Raw genomic sequence first — 19,553 nt, 5'->3', positions numbered from 1 at the left:
TTTGATTCCGTACAGTTTTAGCTTACATTGGTGATTATCAACCTAGGTACTTACCAGAACTTGAGGACAGGCTTTATATTATTTGGGCAGATCAATATATAGCATTTTTAAAACCCCCTCAGATGTCTCTACTTTAGAATCCTTTATATTTCCCCCCTTATAGATTTAATCATATATTCATGCCTTTTCATTCATTTAAGCCTATTTTCTTTTGGTTGCTGAAATTGTCAACTTGGCAAGTGAGATGATTTTTAAATGGTTTCCTGTGTCTTTCCAGTACTGCCTCAGTACTTGTTTTCTTAAAAAAAAATACGCTCCAGTCTATTCTGGGGGGTCCCCAAGGCCTCCCCCAGGTTCGGTCCTTCACTAGGAGGACACGCAGGATTCAGCATAATGTCATGCTTAGGGCTGAGGTTTATTACAGCAAAAGGATACAGAGCAAAGCCAGCAAAGATAAAGGTGCCCAGGGCAAAGTCTGGAGGGAACCAGGGGAACCTTCCAGAGTCCTCTCTCAGTAGAGAGTCTCTCTCAGTAGAGTCTCACAGGACACATGCGGTTCCTCCAGCAGGGAGTTGTGACAACATGCACAGCATGTTGTCTCCCAGAGAAACTTAGAGACTTAGCATCCAAGGGTTTCACTGCGAGCTGGTCACATAGGCATCCTCTGCCTAGCATATTCCAAAGTTCTGGACTCCCAGAAGGAAAAGAAACGTTCAGCATAACCTCCACTGCACAAACAACTAGGCCAGGCGAAGCCCTCCTAACATTTGGGGGAAGTTTCCAATTGGTGTAGGGACATAAACCTTGCAACAGGCGTTTCTGACGACAGGCAGGCTCAGGCTGTTGCCTTAACACAGGCCCAGCAGAGTTTTCTGCTCCTAACACACACGCAAAATCCCAATTCCTTTCAATGGAGAATAAACTGGTTATTAGGGTGCATACAAATACTAGGCAGAGGTACTCATTTTAGGCCACTTTAGTGACATAACTAATAAAATATCTTTTTGATAGATTATTCTCCATTTAGGTTTTGTTGTTGTTGTTGTTGTTGTTGTTGTTTTAAAGTAATCTCTACACCCAACATGGGGCTTGAACTCACAATCCTTTGGTCTCATGACCCTGAGATCAAGAGTTGCATACTCTACAGACTAGGCCAGCCAGGTGCCCCTCTTCCCTTAGAGTTCTAACCATTTAAATCCTATTTTCATCTTGTTCTAATGGAAACACTAATCATTTTTGTTTTGTTTGTTTGCTTTTTTACTTTTGTGCAAGCAGCTTTTCTTCCATAAAGCAACATCATATTTTTAAAAATCAATTTTAGGTGTGCCTGGGTGGCTCAGTTGGTTAAGCATCCAACTTTGCCACAGTTTGATCTCAGTTTGTGAGTTTGAGCCCTGCATCGGGTTCTGTGTCTCCCTCTTTCTCTCTCACTTTCTTTCTCTCTCTGCCCCTCCCCCCTCCCCCTGCTTGCACTCTGTCTCTCTCTTTCTTAAAAATAAACTTTTTTAAACTTTTACTTATTTTTGAGAGACAGAGAGAGAGCATGAATGAGGGAGGAGCAGAGAGAGAGGGAGACACAGAATCTAAAGCAGGCTCCAGGCTCCGAGCTGTCAGCACAGAACCCGATGCAGGGCTCTAACTCATGAACTGTGAGATCATGACCTGAACCGAAGTCAGATGCTTAACCATCTGAGCCACCCAGGCACCCCTAAACAAATTTTTTTAATCAATTTTAACACATTGTATAATTTATTATTGTCAGTGTATTTATATTGGAATAATTGATGGACTTCTAGAAACCTTAATCTTCTGAAATAATTTGGATTTTATCCATATTTCTCATAAAATAAAGCCCATAATGTATTATTGTATTACATTTTAGAGCTTTAGAAAGAACTGTGCGTTATAATAAAAATATGTAGCTAGAATGGATTTGAGGATAGTAATGGTACCATGCGAGTCCCCTTCCTTTTTAGGGCCAAATATCTTGGAATTAATGTTACATTCTGTCCCTATCACCATCATCTGAATCCAATGAAGGGAAAGAGAAATTGTTATACCTCCCTAGGCAATGGTCATGGATACCTATTGATGTGTTGGATAAAATTCCATACAATCAGTAGAGAAGAGTGGTGAATGGGAGAATACAGAAAAATATAATCTTGAGATTTTCTGAAATTCTTCTTTAACTCTATTATTGGGGCCAAGTGCAGATCAGCTGTGTGTGGGGGTGGGGGTGTGTGGGGGGCATGGCCATTATTTGGTCACTAACGGTTTGAATATTGAACTCCCAAGTTTTTGCAATTCTTTGGAGAAAAACTACCCAAGGAGTTCCAATGGAATAATTACTGAAAGTCCATTATCTTTGTCCTTCTTCTAGTTCAGAAGCCATGAACTCAAGCAATGATTCTAAAATGACCCAAAAGTAAAACAAATTCGTTTCTAAGTCTTACACTTCTGGGGAGATCTCCTTGGTCATGGTTTCAGGTGCATTGCCATTAGCCCCTGTTGATGCCTGTTGACCCTAGTCCAGTGAGGCCATCGTTTCCTATACAAACTCAGTGATTAAGGCGCATCCCAGTATGATACCCCTTTGATTTTGCTTTATCCTGTTTGAAAACAAGAATCATCCTGGGAATGATAAAACTCTGAGGTTTTAACTCACACAACTACTTAACAAATTCACCTGGCAACGTTTCCGTTCCATGGACAGAATCCAAATACCCATCAGTAGGGGACTCTTGAATAAACAATGGTATAGCTACCTAGTACAGCTCTAGAAAGGAATGAGAAAGATCTCTGTACATTAATTTATGTTTTTTCTTTATTTTTGAGAGAGAGAACGTGAGCAGGGGAGGGGCAGAGAGAGAGAGAGAGAGAGAGAGAGAGATACCGAATTGAAAGCAGGCTCCAGGCTCTGAGCTGTCGGCACAGAGTCTGACGCGGGGCTCAAACTCCCACACTGTGAGATCATGACCGGAGCTGAAGTCGGACGCTTAACTGACTGAGCCACCCAAGCGCACTACCTTGTAATTATTTTATATAATTAAAAAAAAACAATTAAAATTTAAAAATCAAGCATAGGCTGAAATAATTAAACTATATAATTCATGTGTGACATAAATACATAAAATAGATTTCTTTCAAATGGCTTTAAAACATAATATTTGAGGTGCCTGGGTGGCTCAGTTGGTTAAGCATACGACTTTGGCTCAGGTCATGATCGGGTGTTTCGTGGGTTTGAGCCCTGCATTGGGCTCTGTGCTGACAGCTCAGAGCCTGGAGCCTGCTTCGGATTCTGTTTCCCTCTCTCTCTGCCCCTCCCTCACTCATGTGCTGTCTCTATCTCTCAAAAATAAATAAACATTAAAAAAAAGTTTTTTAAGAAATAAAACGTAATATTTTAACTATATATCCCTAGAGGATATATAAAAGAGTCACAAAATAATCTTTTTTTTTTTTTTTTTTTTTAAATTTTTTTTTTTTTTTTTTAACGTTTTTATTTTTGAGACAGAGAGAGACAGAGCATGAACGGGGGAGGGGCAGAGAGAGAGGGAGACACAGAATCGGAAACAGGCTCCAGGCTCTGAGCCGTCTGCCCAGAGCCCGACGCGGGGCTCGAACTCACGGACCGCGAGATCGTGACCTGAGCCGAAGTCGGACGCTTAACCGACTGAGCCACCCAGGCGCCCCACAAAATAATCTTAAATCGAGTTCATATTTTTGTTTATAACGTTGCTATTATTTTGACACACGTCTTCAGATAAAGCAAAGATTATATTAATGTCATTAGGAACCAAAATTTTCAAGGTAAGGGAGAAAAGATACAAGTATAAAATGAAAGGATTTAATGAAAGCTGTGTAATCTTATATATGAATCATGAATATGAATGTAAACTCATGACATTTTTTCTAAAAGGTATGTATTTCAATAGCTGTGTCCATTGAAAAGAGAAGTAACAACAACCTGTTAACTGTTGGCATCCTCATCATCCAGATTGCGGTCTCTAAATTCTGTTTCTCAGATCAGTGATTGTGTGCGTGGAACAGGAAATGTCCAGGATGAACCTGGGATAGTCTGTCATGCCAGAAATGGAAGAAACTAGATGTCTGATGATATGAAAAGACATGGAGCCGCTCTGAAGAGGCTCCCACTGGCCAAAGAAGGCACAATTTGAGCAATGGATTGAAACTCATCAAATATATTACACCCCCCCACCCCCGCAAAAAAAAAAGTCAAAACCACTTGAATCACATTTAGAGGTTTCTAAAGCACTGTTTTAAAAGTCTCGTAGTTTTGGGGCGCCTGGGTGGCGCAGTCGGTTAAGCGTCCGACTTCAGCCAGGTCACGATCTTGCGGTCTGTGAGTTCGAGCCCCGCGTCGGGCTCTGGGCTGATGGCTCAGAGCCTGTTTCTGATTCTGTGTCTCCCTCTCTCTCTGACCCTCCCCCGTCCATGCTCTGTCTCTCTCTGTCCCAAAAATAAATAAAAAACAAAACAAAACAAAAAACGTTGAAAAAAAAAAATAAAAGTCTCGTAGTTTTGATGAATAGTTCATCCTCTGGATGTCTGTAAAAAGACCCTCTTCGTTATACCTAGTCTGTCCCCTCCTGCTCTTTTCCATATATGTGTGTGGGTATAAAATCTGGAAGAAAAAAAGATATGGTTGGACTATGTTTAGTACATTTCAGCCTGTAGTTTAAAGCAGTAAGTTGGAAAGGCAACCTGCTGTGTGCACTAGAACCTGTATTTTCCTGGTCTTGCTGCATAACCTGAGAGTCTTTGGGGCCTTAGTCTTGTCCGCCTCATATTTCTGCTTTAGGCACACCAAATTTCAGTGGACTCTAACTGATTTTAAAGGCACTGGGCAGAACAGTGAGTTCTGCTCATTTGCTACAAATAAAACCAGAACCTACCTACAAGGCTTTTTTGAGAAATAGTATAGTTTGAATTTACTCTGTGTACCTTCTCAGCTTGCCAGCTTGTCCTTTTAGGCCAAAAAAGGCCATATAGGCGCCGTGGCTCAAATAGCAAGCACAGCTGTTTCTGTACTGACCAAATGAGGCATGTTATGTGCAAAGCGTTTGGAGGCTGTTCTTTTTTTCTTTCCAGAAGAATCCACTAGGCCTGAGGGACTTGGAAACACTATTCTTCCCTCTCCTGGGGGTTCAGGGAACAATGAGCTGTATCATTTAATAGGCAAAAGTAATATGATCTTGGGGCACCTGGGTAGCTCAGGTGGTTAAGTATCCAACTTCGGCTCAGGTCATGATCTCGCGTTCCGTGAGTTCAAGCCCTGCATCGGGCTCCACTGACAGCTCAGAGCCTGTAGCCTGCTTCAAATTTTGTGTCTCCCTCTCTCTGCCCTTCCCCTGCTCACACTCTGCCTCTTTCTCAAAAATAAACATTAAAAAATATTTTTAGGGGCGCTTGGGTGGCTCAGTCGATTAAGCATCTGACTTTGGCTCAGGTCATGATCTCGTGGTTCATGGGTTCAAGCCCTGCATTGGGCTCTGTGCTGACAGTTCAGAGCTCAGATCCTGGAGCCTGCTTCAGAGTCTGTGTCTCCCTCTCTCTGTCCTTCCCCTGCTTGCTCTCTCTCTCTCAAAAATAAATAGACATTAAAAATATTTTTTTTTTAAATTTTTTAAAGTACTATGATCTTTTAGAGCCTAGAACCGAGAACCTGAAAAGTATTTTTCTGAGGAGTCAGATCTGTGTTTAAATAGGCCTAAGTTTGTAATTCTGGGAATGTATTTGTTTTTTAATTAACATCTAAGAAAAACTTGTTGGTCAATCTTGTTTCTTCTGCCTTTTTCCTGCTACATTTTAAAGCAGACCTTTGATAATATGGCATTTCACCATACATACTTCCTTACTGGCAATTTATTTAACCTCTGGGGGCCCTCTCTACCGAAATGGAGAAAATATTCCCTACTTTATTATTTCATTAAAAAGCTGTGAGAGAAGGTGAAAACATTTTGGAAGTAAGAGTGCTAACAAAATGAAAGCACTACTGATTCTAGGTTATGTCAGGGTGTCCTCTCCAAGGTAAAAACTCTGATTTGTTTTAAAATGAAAGTAGTGAGGGGCGCCTGGGTGGCGCAGTCGGTTAAGCGTCCGACTTCAGCCAGGTCACGATCTCGCGGTCTGTGAGTTCGAGCCCCGCGTCAGGCTCTGTGCTGATGGCTCGGAGCCTGGAGCCTGTTTCCGATTCTGTGTCTCCCTCTCTCTCTGCCCCTCCCCCATTCATGCTCTGTCTCTCTCTGTCCCAAAAATAAATAAAAAACGTTGAAAAAAAAAATTTAAAAAAAAAAAAAATAAATAAAAAAAAAAAAATAAAATGAAAGTAGTGAGGGACACCTGGGTAGCTCAGTCGGTTAAGTGGGCAACCTTGGTTTTGGCTCAGGTCATGACTATCTCACAGTGTGTGGGTTTGAGCCCTGTGTCGGGCTCCCCACTGGCAGTGTGGAGCATGCTTGGGATTCTCTCTCTCTCTCTCTCTCTCTCTCTCTCTCTCACTCTCCCTCTCCCTCTCCCTCTCTCCCCCTCTCCCTCTCCCTCCCTCCTCACTTGCCCTCTCTCTCAAAATAAATAAACTTAAAAAGTATTCTAGAAATGTGGGTGTGCCTAGGGCACTCATACTGTATTGAAAAAAAATGAAAATAGTGAATCAAGGGATGCTTGGCTAGGTCAGTTGACAGAGCATTTGATTCTTGATCTTGGGGCCACGAGTGAAAGTTTACTAAATAAATAAAAAGAAAGAAAATAGGTTTCGGTATACCATGTAAAAATACATAAATCAGGTTCTCTAGATGTATGCCTTTTTTTCAAAGGCTGATTTAGTTTTGGTTTTCCAGTTGGAGATAAATATTTGGGCAAAACATAGTGTTCAGCACACCAACCCGATCATTGTCACTTTTGGAGTCAAGCCCTGAAGGCCATTCTCTTTTCCCCACAAATAGAGCCTGGCATTTCAACATCAGATATTCTGTCTTGGATCAAACAAGAGGAAGAACCCCAGGTTGGGGCCCCACAGGAGGCCAAGGAGAGTGACCCGCACAAGGGTGCCTATGCCGGTGAGTGAGGACTCGGAGATGCCCCTGTCCAGATTCTGCTCGGGCCAGGACTGACTGAGGAAGCGGCAGGTGGGGGGCGGGGTGGGGGGGCGTGTTGTGGAGGCAAGGATGGGGAAGAAGATTGGGGAAAGGGGGAAAAGGACACACTCAAGTAGGTTAGAAATAATGAAATCAAAGTAAGATGAATTTTACGTGTGAAAACACCCTTTTAAGTGTAAAGACAAAGTCGATTTGTTAGAGGGAGAAAGCTGAGGATTGTGTAGAAAGGATAGAACAAAAACGGGGGGAGGAGATGAGCCATAGAGACAAGAATGTCCTTGGAGAGGCGCAAGTGTTGACAAAGCTCTCCCGCGGGACAAAGTGATGGCAGAAGCAGCAAATAGCTTCCTTCCCAGAGATTTAGCACCATCTATATTTTGCCATCTGAATTGTAGAAGAGAATCCCAAGGTCAGAAGGAACCCATTCATATATATGACTTGATGCAGCCTGTTTTAAATATCTTCTATGCCCTGTATTCCATTAGACTCTAGGAAACAAATAAAAAATACCAGTTGGTGCTCTTCCAGATATTTATATCGGACACCTCCCCCCACCCCAGGACTGGGCATGCCCACTGTTAAGTCTCCAGGGTGAGTGGGGTGGATGACTTCTATAAGAGAAATCAGGAGTTTGGAGAAGATCCATTAGTTTTAGTTTAGGTGTTTAGTTGCGGCCTCTAGCCAGTTGTGAAGCCGGAATTGGGCCTTGCAAGATTGGCGTGACATGGTCGGGTGTGATTTGGGAAGATGGGAAGAGACGGATGGAGGCTACAAAAGGGAGGGCAGAATGAGCAAAGATTCAGAGCCAGAAACGTGGACTGGATTTTCAGGCAAAGTAAAGAGAGCTAATAGTCATGAAGCATTTATCTGGCCGACCGAAGAGAAGTAAGAGTAGACGAATGTGTCATTTTTAGGCCTTGTACCGGGAGTTGCCATCAGACGGCTGTTGACAGGGGTGACCCTGAGTCCTTTCTTTCAGATGAGGAGCTTGTCATCAAAGCTGAAGGCCTTGCCCGAGCCTCCCTGTGCCCCGAGGTTCCCGTCACCTTCTCTTCTCCACCACCGGCAGCGAAGGACGCTTTTTCCGATGTGGCTTTCAAAAGCCAGCCGTCTGCGTCCATGGCACCTTTTGGACGTCCAGCCGCCGACCTGGCCGAAGCCTCTGAGGGACAAGTGACTTTCACGCAGTTGGGCAGCTACCCCCTGCCGCCTCCGGCCGGGGAACAGGTATTTTCGTGCCACCACTGTGGCAAGAGCCTCAGCCAAGACATGTTGCTGACCCACCAGTGCAGCCACACAGGTGAGCACCCCTTGTCCTGTGCCCAGTGCCCTAAGCACTTTCCCCAGCAGGCCGACCTCAGCAGCAGCTCCCAGCCCCACGCCAGTGACACGCCCCCCACCTGCCCGCACTGCGCCAGAACTTTCACTCACCCTTCAAGACTCACCTACCACCTCCGGGTCCATAACAGCACCGAGCGCCCCTTCCCCTGTCCCGACTGCCCCAAGCGCTTCGCGGACCAGGCCCGGCTCACCAGCCACCGGCGAGCGCACGCGAGCGAGAGGCCCTTCCGCTGCGCGCAGTGCGGCCGGAGCTTCAGCCTGAAAATCAGCCTCCTGCTGCACCAGCGGGGGCACGCGCAGGAGCGGCCTTTCTCCTGCCCCCAGTGCGGCATTGACTTCAATGGCCACTCGGCCCTGATTCGCCACCAGATGATCCACACGGGCGAGCGCCCTTACCCGTGCACTGACTGCAGTAAGAGCTTCATGCGCAAGGAGCACCTGCTGAACCACCGGCGGCTGCACACGGGCGAGCGGCCCTTCAGCTGCGCGCACTGCGGCAAGAGCTTCATCCGCAAGCACCACCTCATGAAGCACCAGCGCATCCACACGGGCGAGCGGCCCTACCCCTGCGCCTACTGCGGCAGGAGCTTCCGCTACAAGCAGACGCTCAAGGACCACCTGCGCTCGGGCCACAGCGGGGGCTGTGCGGGCGACAGCGACCCCTCTGGACAGCCGCCCGACCCCCCGGGGCCGCTCCTAACTGGGCTCGAGACTTCTGGCCTGGGCGTTAACACCGAAGGTCTAGAGACCAGTCAGTGGTACGGGGAAGGGAGCGGAGGGGGAGTTTTGTAAATCTCGCTCCTTTCGCGGTTCTCCGTGCCCGCTGGCCCTTGGGCCCTCTGCAGTGATCGCCGTGTGGCACGTCCGTGAGTTTGGGATCTTACACACTTGACTACAGACAGGCCGGAATTTGGAACTTGACAACATTACAAGAACACCACACTCTGAAACCCAGAAAGACCTGGAAAGGGACCCAGCATCCCGATTGTTTCAAAAGTATTACCTAAGCAGAAGTTGTATAAGAATGTTATATACGAATGTTGCAGAGAGGTTAGGAAGCAAGATTTGTCCTCTGGTAATCCATCACAGGGTCGTAAGGTGATAATGATTGTGGCTCTAGGTAGGAAGAGCCTCCAAAGTTCGAAGCCCATCCTGAGGCATGAGAATGTCTCACCGAACCTCTGGTTAATTCCTTGATGGTGAGATGGTTGTTAGGAGGGAGTGCTGGAGCCTGGGTCGCGTATGCCCCTTCCTGACACCAGCTAAAATCTGCTCCTGTGCTGATGTACTGCCTCTCCCAAGATGAGAATTCAAGACTGCCTTCCTAGGTTTCCTAGATTAATTCTTTTAATACATTTTGTTAATATCGGGGGAGCAAGAAGCCTGACTTTAAAAGCTCCTTAAGGAGAACAGTTCCTGACTTTGAATAGTTTGGTTTGAAGAGTTCAGGATCTTACTGGCATTTAAACTGCTAGGAGCCTTTGTGGAGGTCCTCGTTAAAAAAGCGGGAGCAGTGTCCTTAGCCCCAGCTTTAAAATCTAGAGAGCCCAGAGAAATGACAGAACAGCCTGAAATTTGTGCCTGAACCATGACATAAAAATTTATGTCAGATTTTCCTTATTTCCAAGCTAATAAGCTGGTTTTTCCATTCCTGCTGTCTCATCTTCTTGACAGTCATCAGCAGAAAAGATCACGGCACTTTCCAGAAGCGTTACGGAGTTTCAGAAAGTGCCCGTGGCTCTCAGCTTTCCTTTCCTCAGTAGTGAGATGATGGTGCTCTCCTGCAGCTTTCTTGAGTTATCAGTGTCTGCGCGCCCCTTCCGGCTCTCCCCATTGGCAGTGGGCAGACTGAAGGGCTTTGTGAGTCCCTGAGCACTAAGCACCAGTACAGACAAGGACAGCCCCTTCTTGCCTGTTCTGCTTTTAGGGACCTTGGCTCCCATGTGCTCGAGATCATTCAGTCAGAGGAGGGCGTCGGAGTGTGGTCCTGCTACTAAGTGGCTTTGCAGTGGGACGTAAGTCCCTTTCCCTGTACAGACTGCAAATTTTCATCTGCAAAATGATGAGGCTGGTGGAAGGAAAAAAAAGTGAAATTAACAAAGAAATTAACAAAACTCGTGGTTCATTTCTTCTGCCAAAATTCTCTCTCTAACTCTGGCTTCTCTCCAGGCGAAGCCAAATAAGACCCCCCAAATCCAAGCAGAGACGTTCTTGTTGAAACTTGACCAAACTCGATTTGTTTTATTCCGGCTGGGAGCCTGAGGTGGAAGAGACTGCCCTAAGTCTTGGGCTGTAACGCTGTTGATTCCTACCCTCTCTTGTTTCCCCTGAATCTTTCTCAGATGCCTGGAAACAAGGTCTGCAAGTACTTAGGACAGTTTCTTGATGAAATGATAAGGGAGGCACCCATTTTTCCCTTATCATCTAGCCCAGCCTTCACCCAGCCTAGCTATGCATAAACACACTAGGAAAAAGGTTTTGCCCTGGCTAGCTTTGCTCCTGGGAAGGCTCTGTCTGAACATGCTGCCCTTAGAGGACAATTGCATTTATGAAACATCTGCTCTGTGGCATTCACAATACCAGGGATCACAGGAGATCTAAGAATGAGTGTGAGACCCGATTCCCTGCCATAACTTATAGTCTGAAGGCAATGAGAAAATCCAGTGTAGAACAAACCAGGACAACTGATGAAAAGAACCCCAGCATATTGGGATTAGTGCTTTCTAGTTAGAATCTAGACCAATACTGTAGGTAAATGTAGGGGCTTTGGGGCTTCCAAAGCCAGGGTTCCAGCTTCACTGGTGACCTACTAGGAACTTGGTGTGAGATCCAGCTCTGGTTTGAACCTTGTCTCCTCATTAAAGGGGACAAGAATCAAAGCACTACCTTTAGGTGGTGAGTTCCCTTTTCTGGAAGGATTTGAATATTTGCCAGGGTGTGCTAGAAAGGGATTCCTACATTAGGTGTGGTGCTGGTCTAGATAACGTCAGAAACTCTCTACTCAAAGATTTAACGAGGGTACAGAGCTTGTTAATGAGAGAGACCTGTGGGTTAAAATGCTACAAATACATCCCACAGTCTTTTCTGCAAGGAACTGTAGTCAGCAGGGACCCACGCTCTGGCAAGAAGTTGAACACGGTTCAAATATCAATGAGGTGGTTCAAATGCCATGGCAATAGCCATGAAGCTGAATGACAGGGAATGGGCAGGGCCATGCCAGAAAGATGGAAGTCCGTGTTCTACTCCTCAGCCCCATACACACCAGGGGTTTTCGATTGTGCATTCTGGTCTCCTTTCCCTGCACTGATCCTCTAACAGGTAGAACTCCGGGCCAGCTCTAGAGTTTGTTTGCTTAAGATTCCTGAGCGGATGCATAAATGTATCGGTGGAAAACTTAAGTCCAACAGAAAGGTTTCAGAGTGTGGAGAAACTTGGTCCATCGAGGGCTCTTGAGAGAGACCATTTAACTGAAGTTGAAGTAGCTGAGGATTGGTTGTCATGACCAGACAAGATAGGAAAGACAAGAACCCAGAAATGTGCTCTCCGTCTGCCCCTGGGCTAAGAGGTATGTCACGTACAAATAGGCATATCCCCTTGGAGTAGATCCAGATATTGACTCTAACCAGATTCACTCTTTGCTTGCCAAGTTTTTCATTGTCACCATTAGATGAGCCTCTGTTTCAGCCACAGGTGTGAAAATAAATGGAAGTTGATTGCTTGTCTAGAAAGCGAAAGAAGACTCTGGTCCTTTCTGCTGGATTTTTAATATTGGAAACACGGTAGCTGGGCTCTGGCTAGAGCAATGCTTTACGTAACTAAGACTGCAAGGTTCCAGTGGGAGACTGCTGGGCTGCTTTTTGGAGCGTTTCGGAAAGACTTGGGTGACCATGCCCATCTCAACCAGGATGAGATCAGATGGCTGCTTACTGGGGAATAACAAACGTTCACTGTCTCAGTCCACAAAAACTTTGTTGATAATAAAGGACCCAGGTTCCTTTATTCATAACATGGGATGGAGAACCCAGTTTCTGCTCAGGTTTTCTCCGAGGAGAGTCAGAACACCCTGGTCCTTCCCCCCACCTTCCACCCCATATCGAAGCTTCTTAGACAACAAAAAGCTGTCTGAGGGCTGCTTAATAGCAATGAGTCAAAGCAAGTCTTTCCCCAAATGGCTCTTATAGACGAGGAACTCTGTTATCATCAGATAGGTTTCTTCTGTGTGTTTGGTGGATGCTTTGACCCTGTTCCATTAACTCTACAAACTCACAGGGTCTATACATAGGACATCCTTTGAGTAGGGAAGTACCAGGTTCTTTAAGCAAAAGAACCTCAAGTTAGGTCAAACTGGCAGGGAGGGGAGGAGGAAGAGGGGGAGGGGGAAATGCACAGGGCCTTAACTGAAGGACACACGTGGATTAGTAGAGCTTAATGGGCACAGACTCTGAGTCAGACCTGTATTCAAGTCCTAGCATCATCAGAAATATCATAACATATGCTATGTAACCATCATGAGCCTAGTTTCCTTATCTGTAAAATGGAATGACATCTAGGTCTCAAGAGGGTTTGGGGCTTAGAGGAAAAGGAAGCCTGTGTGAAGTGCTTAGCTCAGAGCCTGCCAACACAGGGGTCAGTACGGAAAGTATCCAGAAAGGTTACGGGACCGACTGGAGAGACGATCCTAAGTCTGGGCTGCTCTACAGAAGCACTTAATTGCCTGATGTCTCAGCTTTTTGACCGCCGTCTTTTGCTTCTGTTTAACCTGTTCTTGTATTCCGTCTTTCCTGTACCTCCTGGTTCCCACAGGTTTCTGTGTACCTTGGCCCCACGTGGCTCTGATTCTTTTTTTTCTTCAGATTCTAAAGCATGCGATGTGGCCCAGCTCCCCTTTCTATACCAGGTCACACAGGTTTCCAGCCAACCCTTGGATTGGCTGCCCTTGGGTTGCATGTTCATCTTGGTTCAGTCAGCTGTGGTCAGGAGGAAACGTCCTGTGCTTCCTGCACCAGGGTCTGTGGGCCTGGGAATGGGCAAACGGTGGCACAGGGTTGTATTTCTGGCACCACCAGGACAGGGGACAGTCTCTGTTTCAAAGACGTCTACTTCATTAGGACTTTAAGAGACCAGAGCTTATTGTCCCCACCATAAGGGAACTAGAAGGTACTATTTACGTATCTTGCAACGTGAGCAATCTCTTGCCTTCTAAGGTGTTAACTCCTCCCTTTCTGGCCCCGCTCTAGTTTCTTTTCAAATGTGTAACTCTGGCCATGATCCTGTATGTACGCATACACAATGACTTCTGTCAGCTAGGTCAAGTTGTCTCTTCGAAACAAAAAAGTATTTCACCCCTAGGGCCAATCAACCACTAAAGGAGGCAGAGAGATATGGCCCAATCAGAGAAGCCTCAGAAGCAGTGTGCTGCAATGCTCTCAAAAACTGCCAGGTACATTTGAAATATTTGATAAAGTCTCATTGAGCTATGTGGCTTTAATAGCAAAGCCATTATTTACTGTAAAATCTTGAAACTGGTCTAAAAAGTGAGCTAATAACCAAGAACACGGGCCATATCCTGTTTTGTATCCCTCACGGGCCACGTGCTGATAGGGACATGGGTGTTCAGTGCGTAATCATCCAGTGGAAAGACCACCTGAGCAGGAGTTAAAAATGGGATTCTGGCCAAGCTGAACACTACTTAACTTGATAGGGAGCAAGCCACTTAATTTGTAGGTCTCATCTTCCTAATTCTAATATGCAGACAGAACACGATGGTTCTTCCAACTCCAAAATCATGGAATTTAACATTTTACATCTGGGTCCTGTTTTCCTTGTCTGGTTTCTCCCCAGATTCTGCCCTGTTGAGAGATTGCATCTGACACAGTAGAATAAACACCTTGGAGAGGTATGCATTCTTAGACTCTTACTCTAACCGTATTATAATTACTCCAAAGCCATACAAACTGACAAAATTCCAGCAAAACTATAACATTTTGTTTTAAATACACATTCGACTGCATTTTACTTAAAGCACAGGAAAACAAAAAGAAGGCATACCAAAATAACAATGATGGATCTAGGGTACTGGGGCCATTCAGTGGTTCTTTTTGGAAAGTGGTTCTTCCTCCCCGTGTTTGTAATGTAAAATACTTTATGTCCAGCATCTATAATGCTTTGATAAGAATAAGGCTAATCGTAATGAAAAAATTCTTGGAAAGGAAGTCAGGAGGCCAGAGTTTCAATCTCATTTTGGTTTTCTCATTCCTAGTATGAGGATAATGCCCACTTTACTAACTTTACATAGGTCACTCAAATGAGGAAAGGTCTTTGAAAGCACTTTGAAACATACTGCAGGCCTAAGAAAGTGTTGACATCGATGCAGAATTACTTGTTGACCAGTTAAACAATTTCCTGGATGTTGTTGGTGCATCTTTTCGTTCAAGGCCAGGCAGCAGTTGTTTCTTCGCTTCCAGTCTGCCTGCCTGTGCTGGGGAGAAGCTGGCCCGAGACGGCAATTTGGGAAGCAGTGGGAAGAACAGTCTGTGTGAGCAGAGACTGAAAACAAAGCTTGATGCAGAAAGTGTCAGACCTATATAATGCGTTCACTTCTACCAGCAACTTATGCCAGATAACCAGTTTTATGTATATGAGGAATTGAAACAAATTAGAAAGGCAGGCACATTACTGGAGAGACCGGGCTAAACAGGCTGAATTCAAAATCAAGGAAGTACAGAAAGCAGTCTACATAAGGCAGTTCTTGGCGTTGAATTGTAGTTGTAAAAAAATTGTGTAAGAAAAACAATATCTACAAGCCAAGCTCACCGAGTAAACAGCAGGATAAAAACAATGGACAAGAATAGTTCAATCCGTCCCATGTTTATTAGCCAATAAGTACTAATTCGGGATGCTCATTGCCACAGGGTGATCCTGTAAGGCGGAGACAGGCACACTGTTTTGATCTCGGCTGAACGTGAGACAAAGCCGGGGACCTTAAAAAATAAATTTGTGCCAGGGCCCACCCTGGCATGATCTAATTTTCCTGGGGTGGAGCCTGGGTGTTTTGTTTTTTTTTAAGTTCCCCCCACGCGATTCTACTGTGCCTGCAAGTTTAGAAGATCCTAGAACAAGAAAGTGAATTCTTGGACTGGAAATGAGCAGTTAGCCTGCTTTACTGGAGCAGGGAGCTGTGGATCGGAGATTCATAAAGGGTCACTGAATCCACAACGGGCCGTCCTAATTTCGTAGGAAGTAAGGCTATGGGCATGGTGGTTGAAAAAGTTCTGACTGATCGCAGTCGGTAGGACCTCTAGAGGCCGCGGGAAAAGCCGCATTCTCTCCGCTGCGCCCACTGCGGGCTCTGGCCAGAGAGACCTGGTGTGTGACACACTGTCAGCATACCGGACGAGCCCAGATGGGATCCGTTTCGATGCCTGCAGTGTACCCTGACTCGCATTGTGACACTAGCAGTTTGATGAAGAATGAAAAGGGATCTTGGTGATGTCCTTACCGGCTCGGCTTTAACAATAATACGGGGTTTCACACCTTATTTGTCGCATTTAGGAAAACCAGTATAGGAGCACTGGACTTCATTTGGAATGAATTTTGACCATTTTTAATAATCAAATCCACACTTAAAAGTTGAAGTGACGCCCGTCGGGAGGATTCAAGAGAACATACTGCGATTGTTAATTTACCAACACAAAACCTGTCTTCTGCATGCACAGAGTTTCTAAGCCCTGGACACCTGTCGCAGTAGAACTGTTGAGTAGCTAACTCAGGCACCCAAGCAATCACATATTTATTGACACTGAGCAAAGTACCGTAGTCATTAAGAACCGAAGAGGAGCCAGGGAACTTCACTCATCTGCTGTGCCAAGACTTGTAAAGAAGGTGATGAAATGCCTACTTGAAATAGGCTGAGAATAAACTCAGGAGGGAAAAAGTATTTTCTCTAAACTTTCTGCAAAGCAGGAATTCTCAGAAGTTAGTGAGAAAGAGGGAATGTGTGTGTGCATGCACGCGCACACTGAAGTTTGAATAAAAACGTTGGTAAAGGTGGGTCTGAAAGGGCAAGTATGTTGGAAACTCATTAGGGAGAGCAAACTGACCTTAAAACTGTAGAATACAAAACATTTTTCTGTGACCCTGCCATCAGCACTCTGCCTCTTCAAGTAGCCGGAGCTTTATCACCTCTCCCTGCAGTGCCCGCCCCTCCATAAGCCCTGCCTGATTTTTTTTGTTATAATTTTTTTTTAACGTTTATTTATTTTTGAGACAGAGAGAGACAGAGCATGAACAGGGGAGGAGCAGAGAGAGAGGGAGACACAGAATCTGAAACAGGCTCCAGGCTCCGAGCGGTCAGCACAGAGCCCGACGCGGGGCTCGAACTCACGGACCGTGAGATCATGACCTGAGCCGAAGTCGGACACTTAACCGACCAAGCCACCCAGGCACCCCAGCCCTGCCTGATTTTTAGTCACACTTAGGATATCAGAGACTTTGACACCCACAGGTTACCCTTCCTTGGAGGTTGGCAGCACTAGAGCCTAACGTGAAGACAGGAAGTTGTCACCACAGACACGCCAGCAGGTGAGGGGACCTGCCGCTGCTCTGTTCTCCTTCCCGTGGGTTACACTGTAGGCCCTAAGCCTGCTTGGTAAATTAGGCGTGGGGAGACCACGGAGATAGGAGTGCAAATCCGGTTACCCTGTTGGCTTCGCTGAGTGAATCTGGAGGTTCCCTTCCTCAAATAAAGCTTGTGGTTGTTGAAGGGGCGTGGAGTGCATGGGGGCAGCAGGAATACCTAGGAAGTGATAGACACACGTGATGGGATTCTCCGGAGAAAAAGAACTAAAACGGTATATGGAGATACATTCTAGGAATTAGCTCATGCATTTACGGAGGTCCCGAAGTCCTATGATCTGCCCTTTGCAAGCTGGAATACCAGGAAGGCCAGTTGTGCAATTCATTCTGAGTCCAGAGGCCTAAGAACCCGGAGAGGTGATGTCCAAGGGCGGGAGGAGATAGATGTCGCAGCTCAAGGAAGGAGTTAATCTGCCCTTCCCCTGCCTCTTTGTTTTATTCAGGCCCTCAATGACTTGGATGAGGGTATCTTCTCCATAATCAGTCTACCAATTCAAATGCTAATTTTTTTCTGGAAACACCCTCCTAGGCACACCCAGAAATAATGTTTTACCAACCATCCGGCCATTCTTGGGCCCGACCAAGTTGATGCGCAAAATGACCCATCACGACACATAAATGTTCTGGCATTTATGAATGCCCTCTCCTTTGGCCTCTCCCACATCCTCTGGTTCAGCATCTATCACTTCAAACACCCTGTCCAGAGCAGTAGTTATGGAACTTCTAGTGAGGAGATGAAAAGCAGTTCCCACCAGAGAGACAGAGGGTCCACAGCCTGGGTCTCTTTCCCTCACAAGAGCTGTTTATTAACAACAATACTTGACATTTTATAATCCACATTGTCCAGCTGCTTACTCTGCCCCTCAATAATTTAAACTGCCTCTTGGTTACCCAGTGACTCAGAGAAACAGGTCTAATGACCGGACAGCCCTCCCAGTATGAGATCTCCCCGCCTTCCTAGCACAGCCCTCAGCCCATCAGGCCATCGGTCACTGGAGTACCCAACAGAGGGTCTGTGGGCAGTGCTGTTCCAGCAGCCCCTTCCTCGGGCCCTTCTTGTTTTCCTTTTGGGAGGTGTCCCTGATGCATTCTCCCCCGCCCCGCCCCACCCCCCCTTCCCTCCCTCCCACCCAGCTGTAGCTACCACTGGTTTTTGTGGCCTGTGGTCACCAAGCATGATTGTTCTAGAATAATGCTGGTACAGTGAAAGCTGTACATTTAAATTCTGTTTGAGTTGAGTAGCTTCGAGCTTATCATGCAGGGAATAGAACCTTCACTAGCCTGTAAGCTCCTTGAGGATATGACTGTCCACAAGAGACTCATTCTGTATCTGGAAAGGGTGTCTAACAGAGAAACCACTTGATAATTATTCATCGGAATATGATGCTGTAAGCACAGGTCTCACCTGGGCCAATAATGCCCTTTATTTTACTAAGTGCAATGGGACCAAAGGGTACCAGTCTGGGGTGATTCTGTGGCAGGCCTGCCTCTCCACAGGGCAGTAAGTAGCTTTGGAGATCTTGGTCTTTAGAAGAGAGGAACTAGTCCTTTAGGAAGACAAAGTAGATACAATTTTAAGGATAATTGTAAGACATCTTTGGGGGGTAACTACCTTAGTTGGGTGCCTATTATGTGCTAAGCACTGTTCCCGTCTCATTTGATTTTACAGCTGTGGAGTAGACATTTGCTTCATTTCTATAGGAAGTGACTGAGGGGAAGGTCAGAAGTTAAACTGCTCACGGTCACAGCTAGCGAGTGGTGATTTTGGAACTTAAACTCAGGTATATCCAACTCCAAAGCCCACCCTCTGCCTAAGCAGTAGGGGGCACATAGTAGCTGCTCAGTAAATATTTGTGGAATGAATGAGTGAATTTCCCCCTCACCCTAATCTCCATCAGCCTACCAGGGCCTCCCCCTGGTTCCTCCTCTGATTTAACTGGACGTTTCAAAGTGATGTTGACCTATATTTAAAGGTTTTGGAAGAGGCTGCTATTAAAATACGGTGCACCTTACCTGGGAGGAAGAGTTCGGCCCTCTTCTGACACGTTGGCCCAGATCACTTCTCTGTCATCCAGACCAATGCAAAGGCCTGGAATTGGTCGCGGTAAATTTGGAGTGGGAAGAGGGAGGGAGAGTGGGAGGTAAAGCCCGTAAAGGAACGAGGGAAGGGGAAAGGCCAGAAGATACAGTCCGCAGGCACAGTTACTCTTGCAAATTTTTCAGTAGGGTCAGACACCATTTCCCTTGGGGATGCCCAAAACATATTTGCAGCATTAACAGAAATCGGGACCCGGCATTGTTTGGGACTCTGGGGCCAGGCATCCCACACGCAGGGATCCAACGAGCATATCCACCCAGGGCCACCTGGGGGGCGGCGGTGGGCGTGGCCCAGGCCCCGAAGTGGCCCCCGCCGGTCCCCGCGGGCGGGCAGGAACTCGGAGGCCATTGGCTGGCGAGCTG

At 46.1% G+C, this 19,553-nt stretch overlaps 1 protein-coding gene and 1 long non-coding RNA gene across 3 annotated transcripts in view; one reads left to right on the top strand and one right to left on the bottom strand.

Annotated features, from left to right (window-relative positions):
* Positions 1–16,593, top strand: part of ZNF398 (zinc finger protein 398) — a 33,400-nt gene extending 16,807 nt beyond the window's left edge. For both annotated transcript variants that reach the window (XM_058723926.1, XM_058723925.1), the window contains exons 5-6: positions 6,966–7,079; positions 8,098–16,593. In XM_058723926.1, coding sequence (XP_058579909.1) covers positions 6,966–7,079; positions 8,098–9,251 — 1,268 coding nt within the window. In that variant the 3' untranslated portion in view covers positions 9,252–16,593. The remainder of the gene's footprint in view (positions 1–6,965; positions 7,080–8,097) is intronic.
* A 328-nt stretch (positions 16,594–16,921) lies between these two features.
* Positions 16,922–19,486, bottom strand: LOC131508787 (uncharacterized). Its single transcript, XR_009260147.1, has 3 exons — positions 19,107–19,486; positions 18,499–18,640; positions 16,922–17,253 (listed from the first exon to the last, which is right to left on the bottom strand). It is a non-coding gene; the product is annotated as an uncharacterized LOC131508787 (long non-coding RNA).
* Positions 19,487–19,553: the final 67 nt, after the last annotated feature.

The sequence above is a fragment of the Neofelis nebulosa genome, chromosome 4 (genome assembly GCF_028018385.1).
Source record: "Neofelis nebulosa isolate mNeoNeb1 chromosome 4, mNeoNeb1.pri, whole genome shotgun sequence".
NCBI lineage: Eukaryota > Metazoa > Chordata > Mammalia > Carnivora > Felidae > Neofelis > Neofelis nebulosa.
The sequence above is the reverse complement of the archived record's forward strand: the minus strand, read 5'-3'. Positions and strand labels throughout refer to the sequence as shown.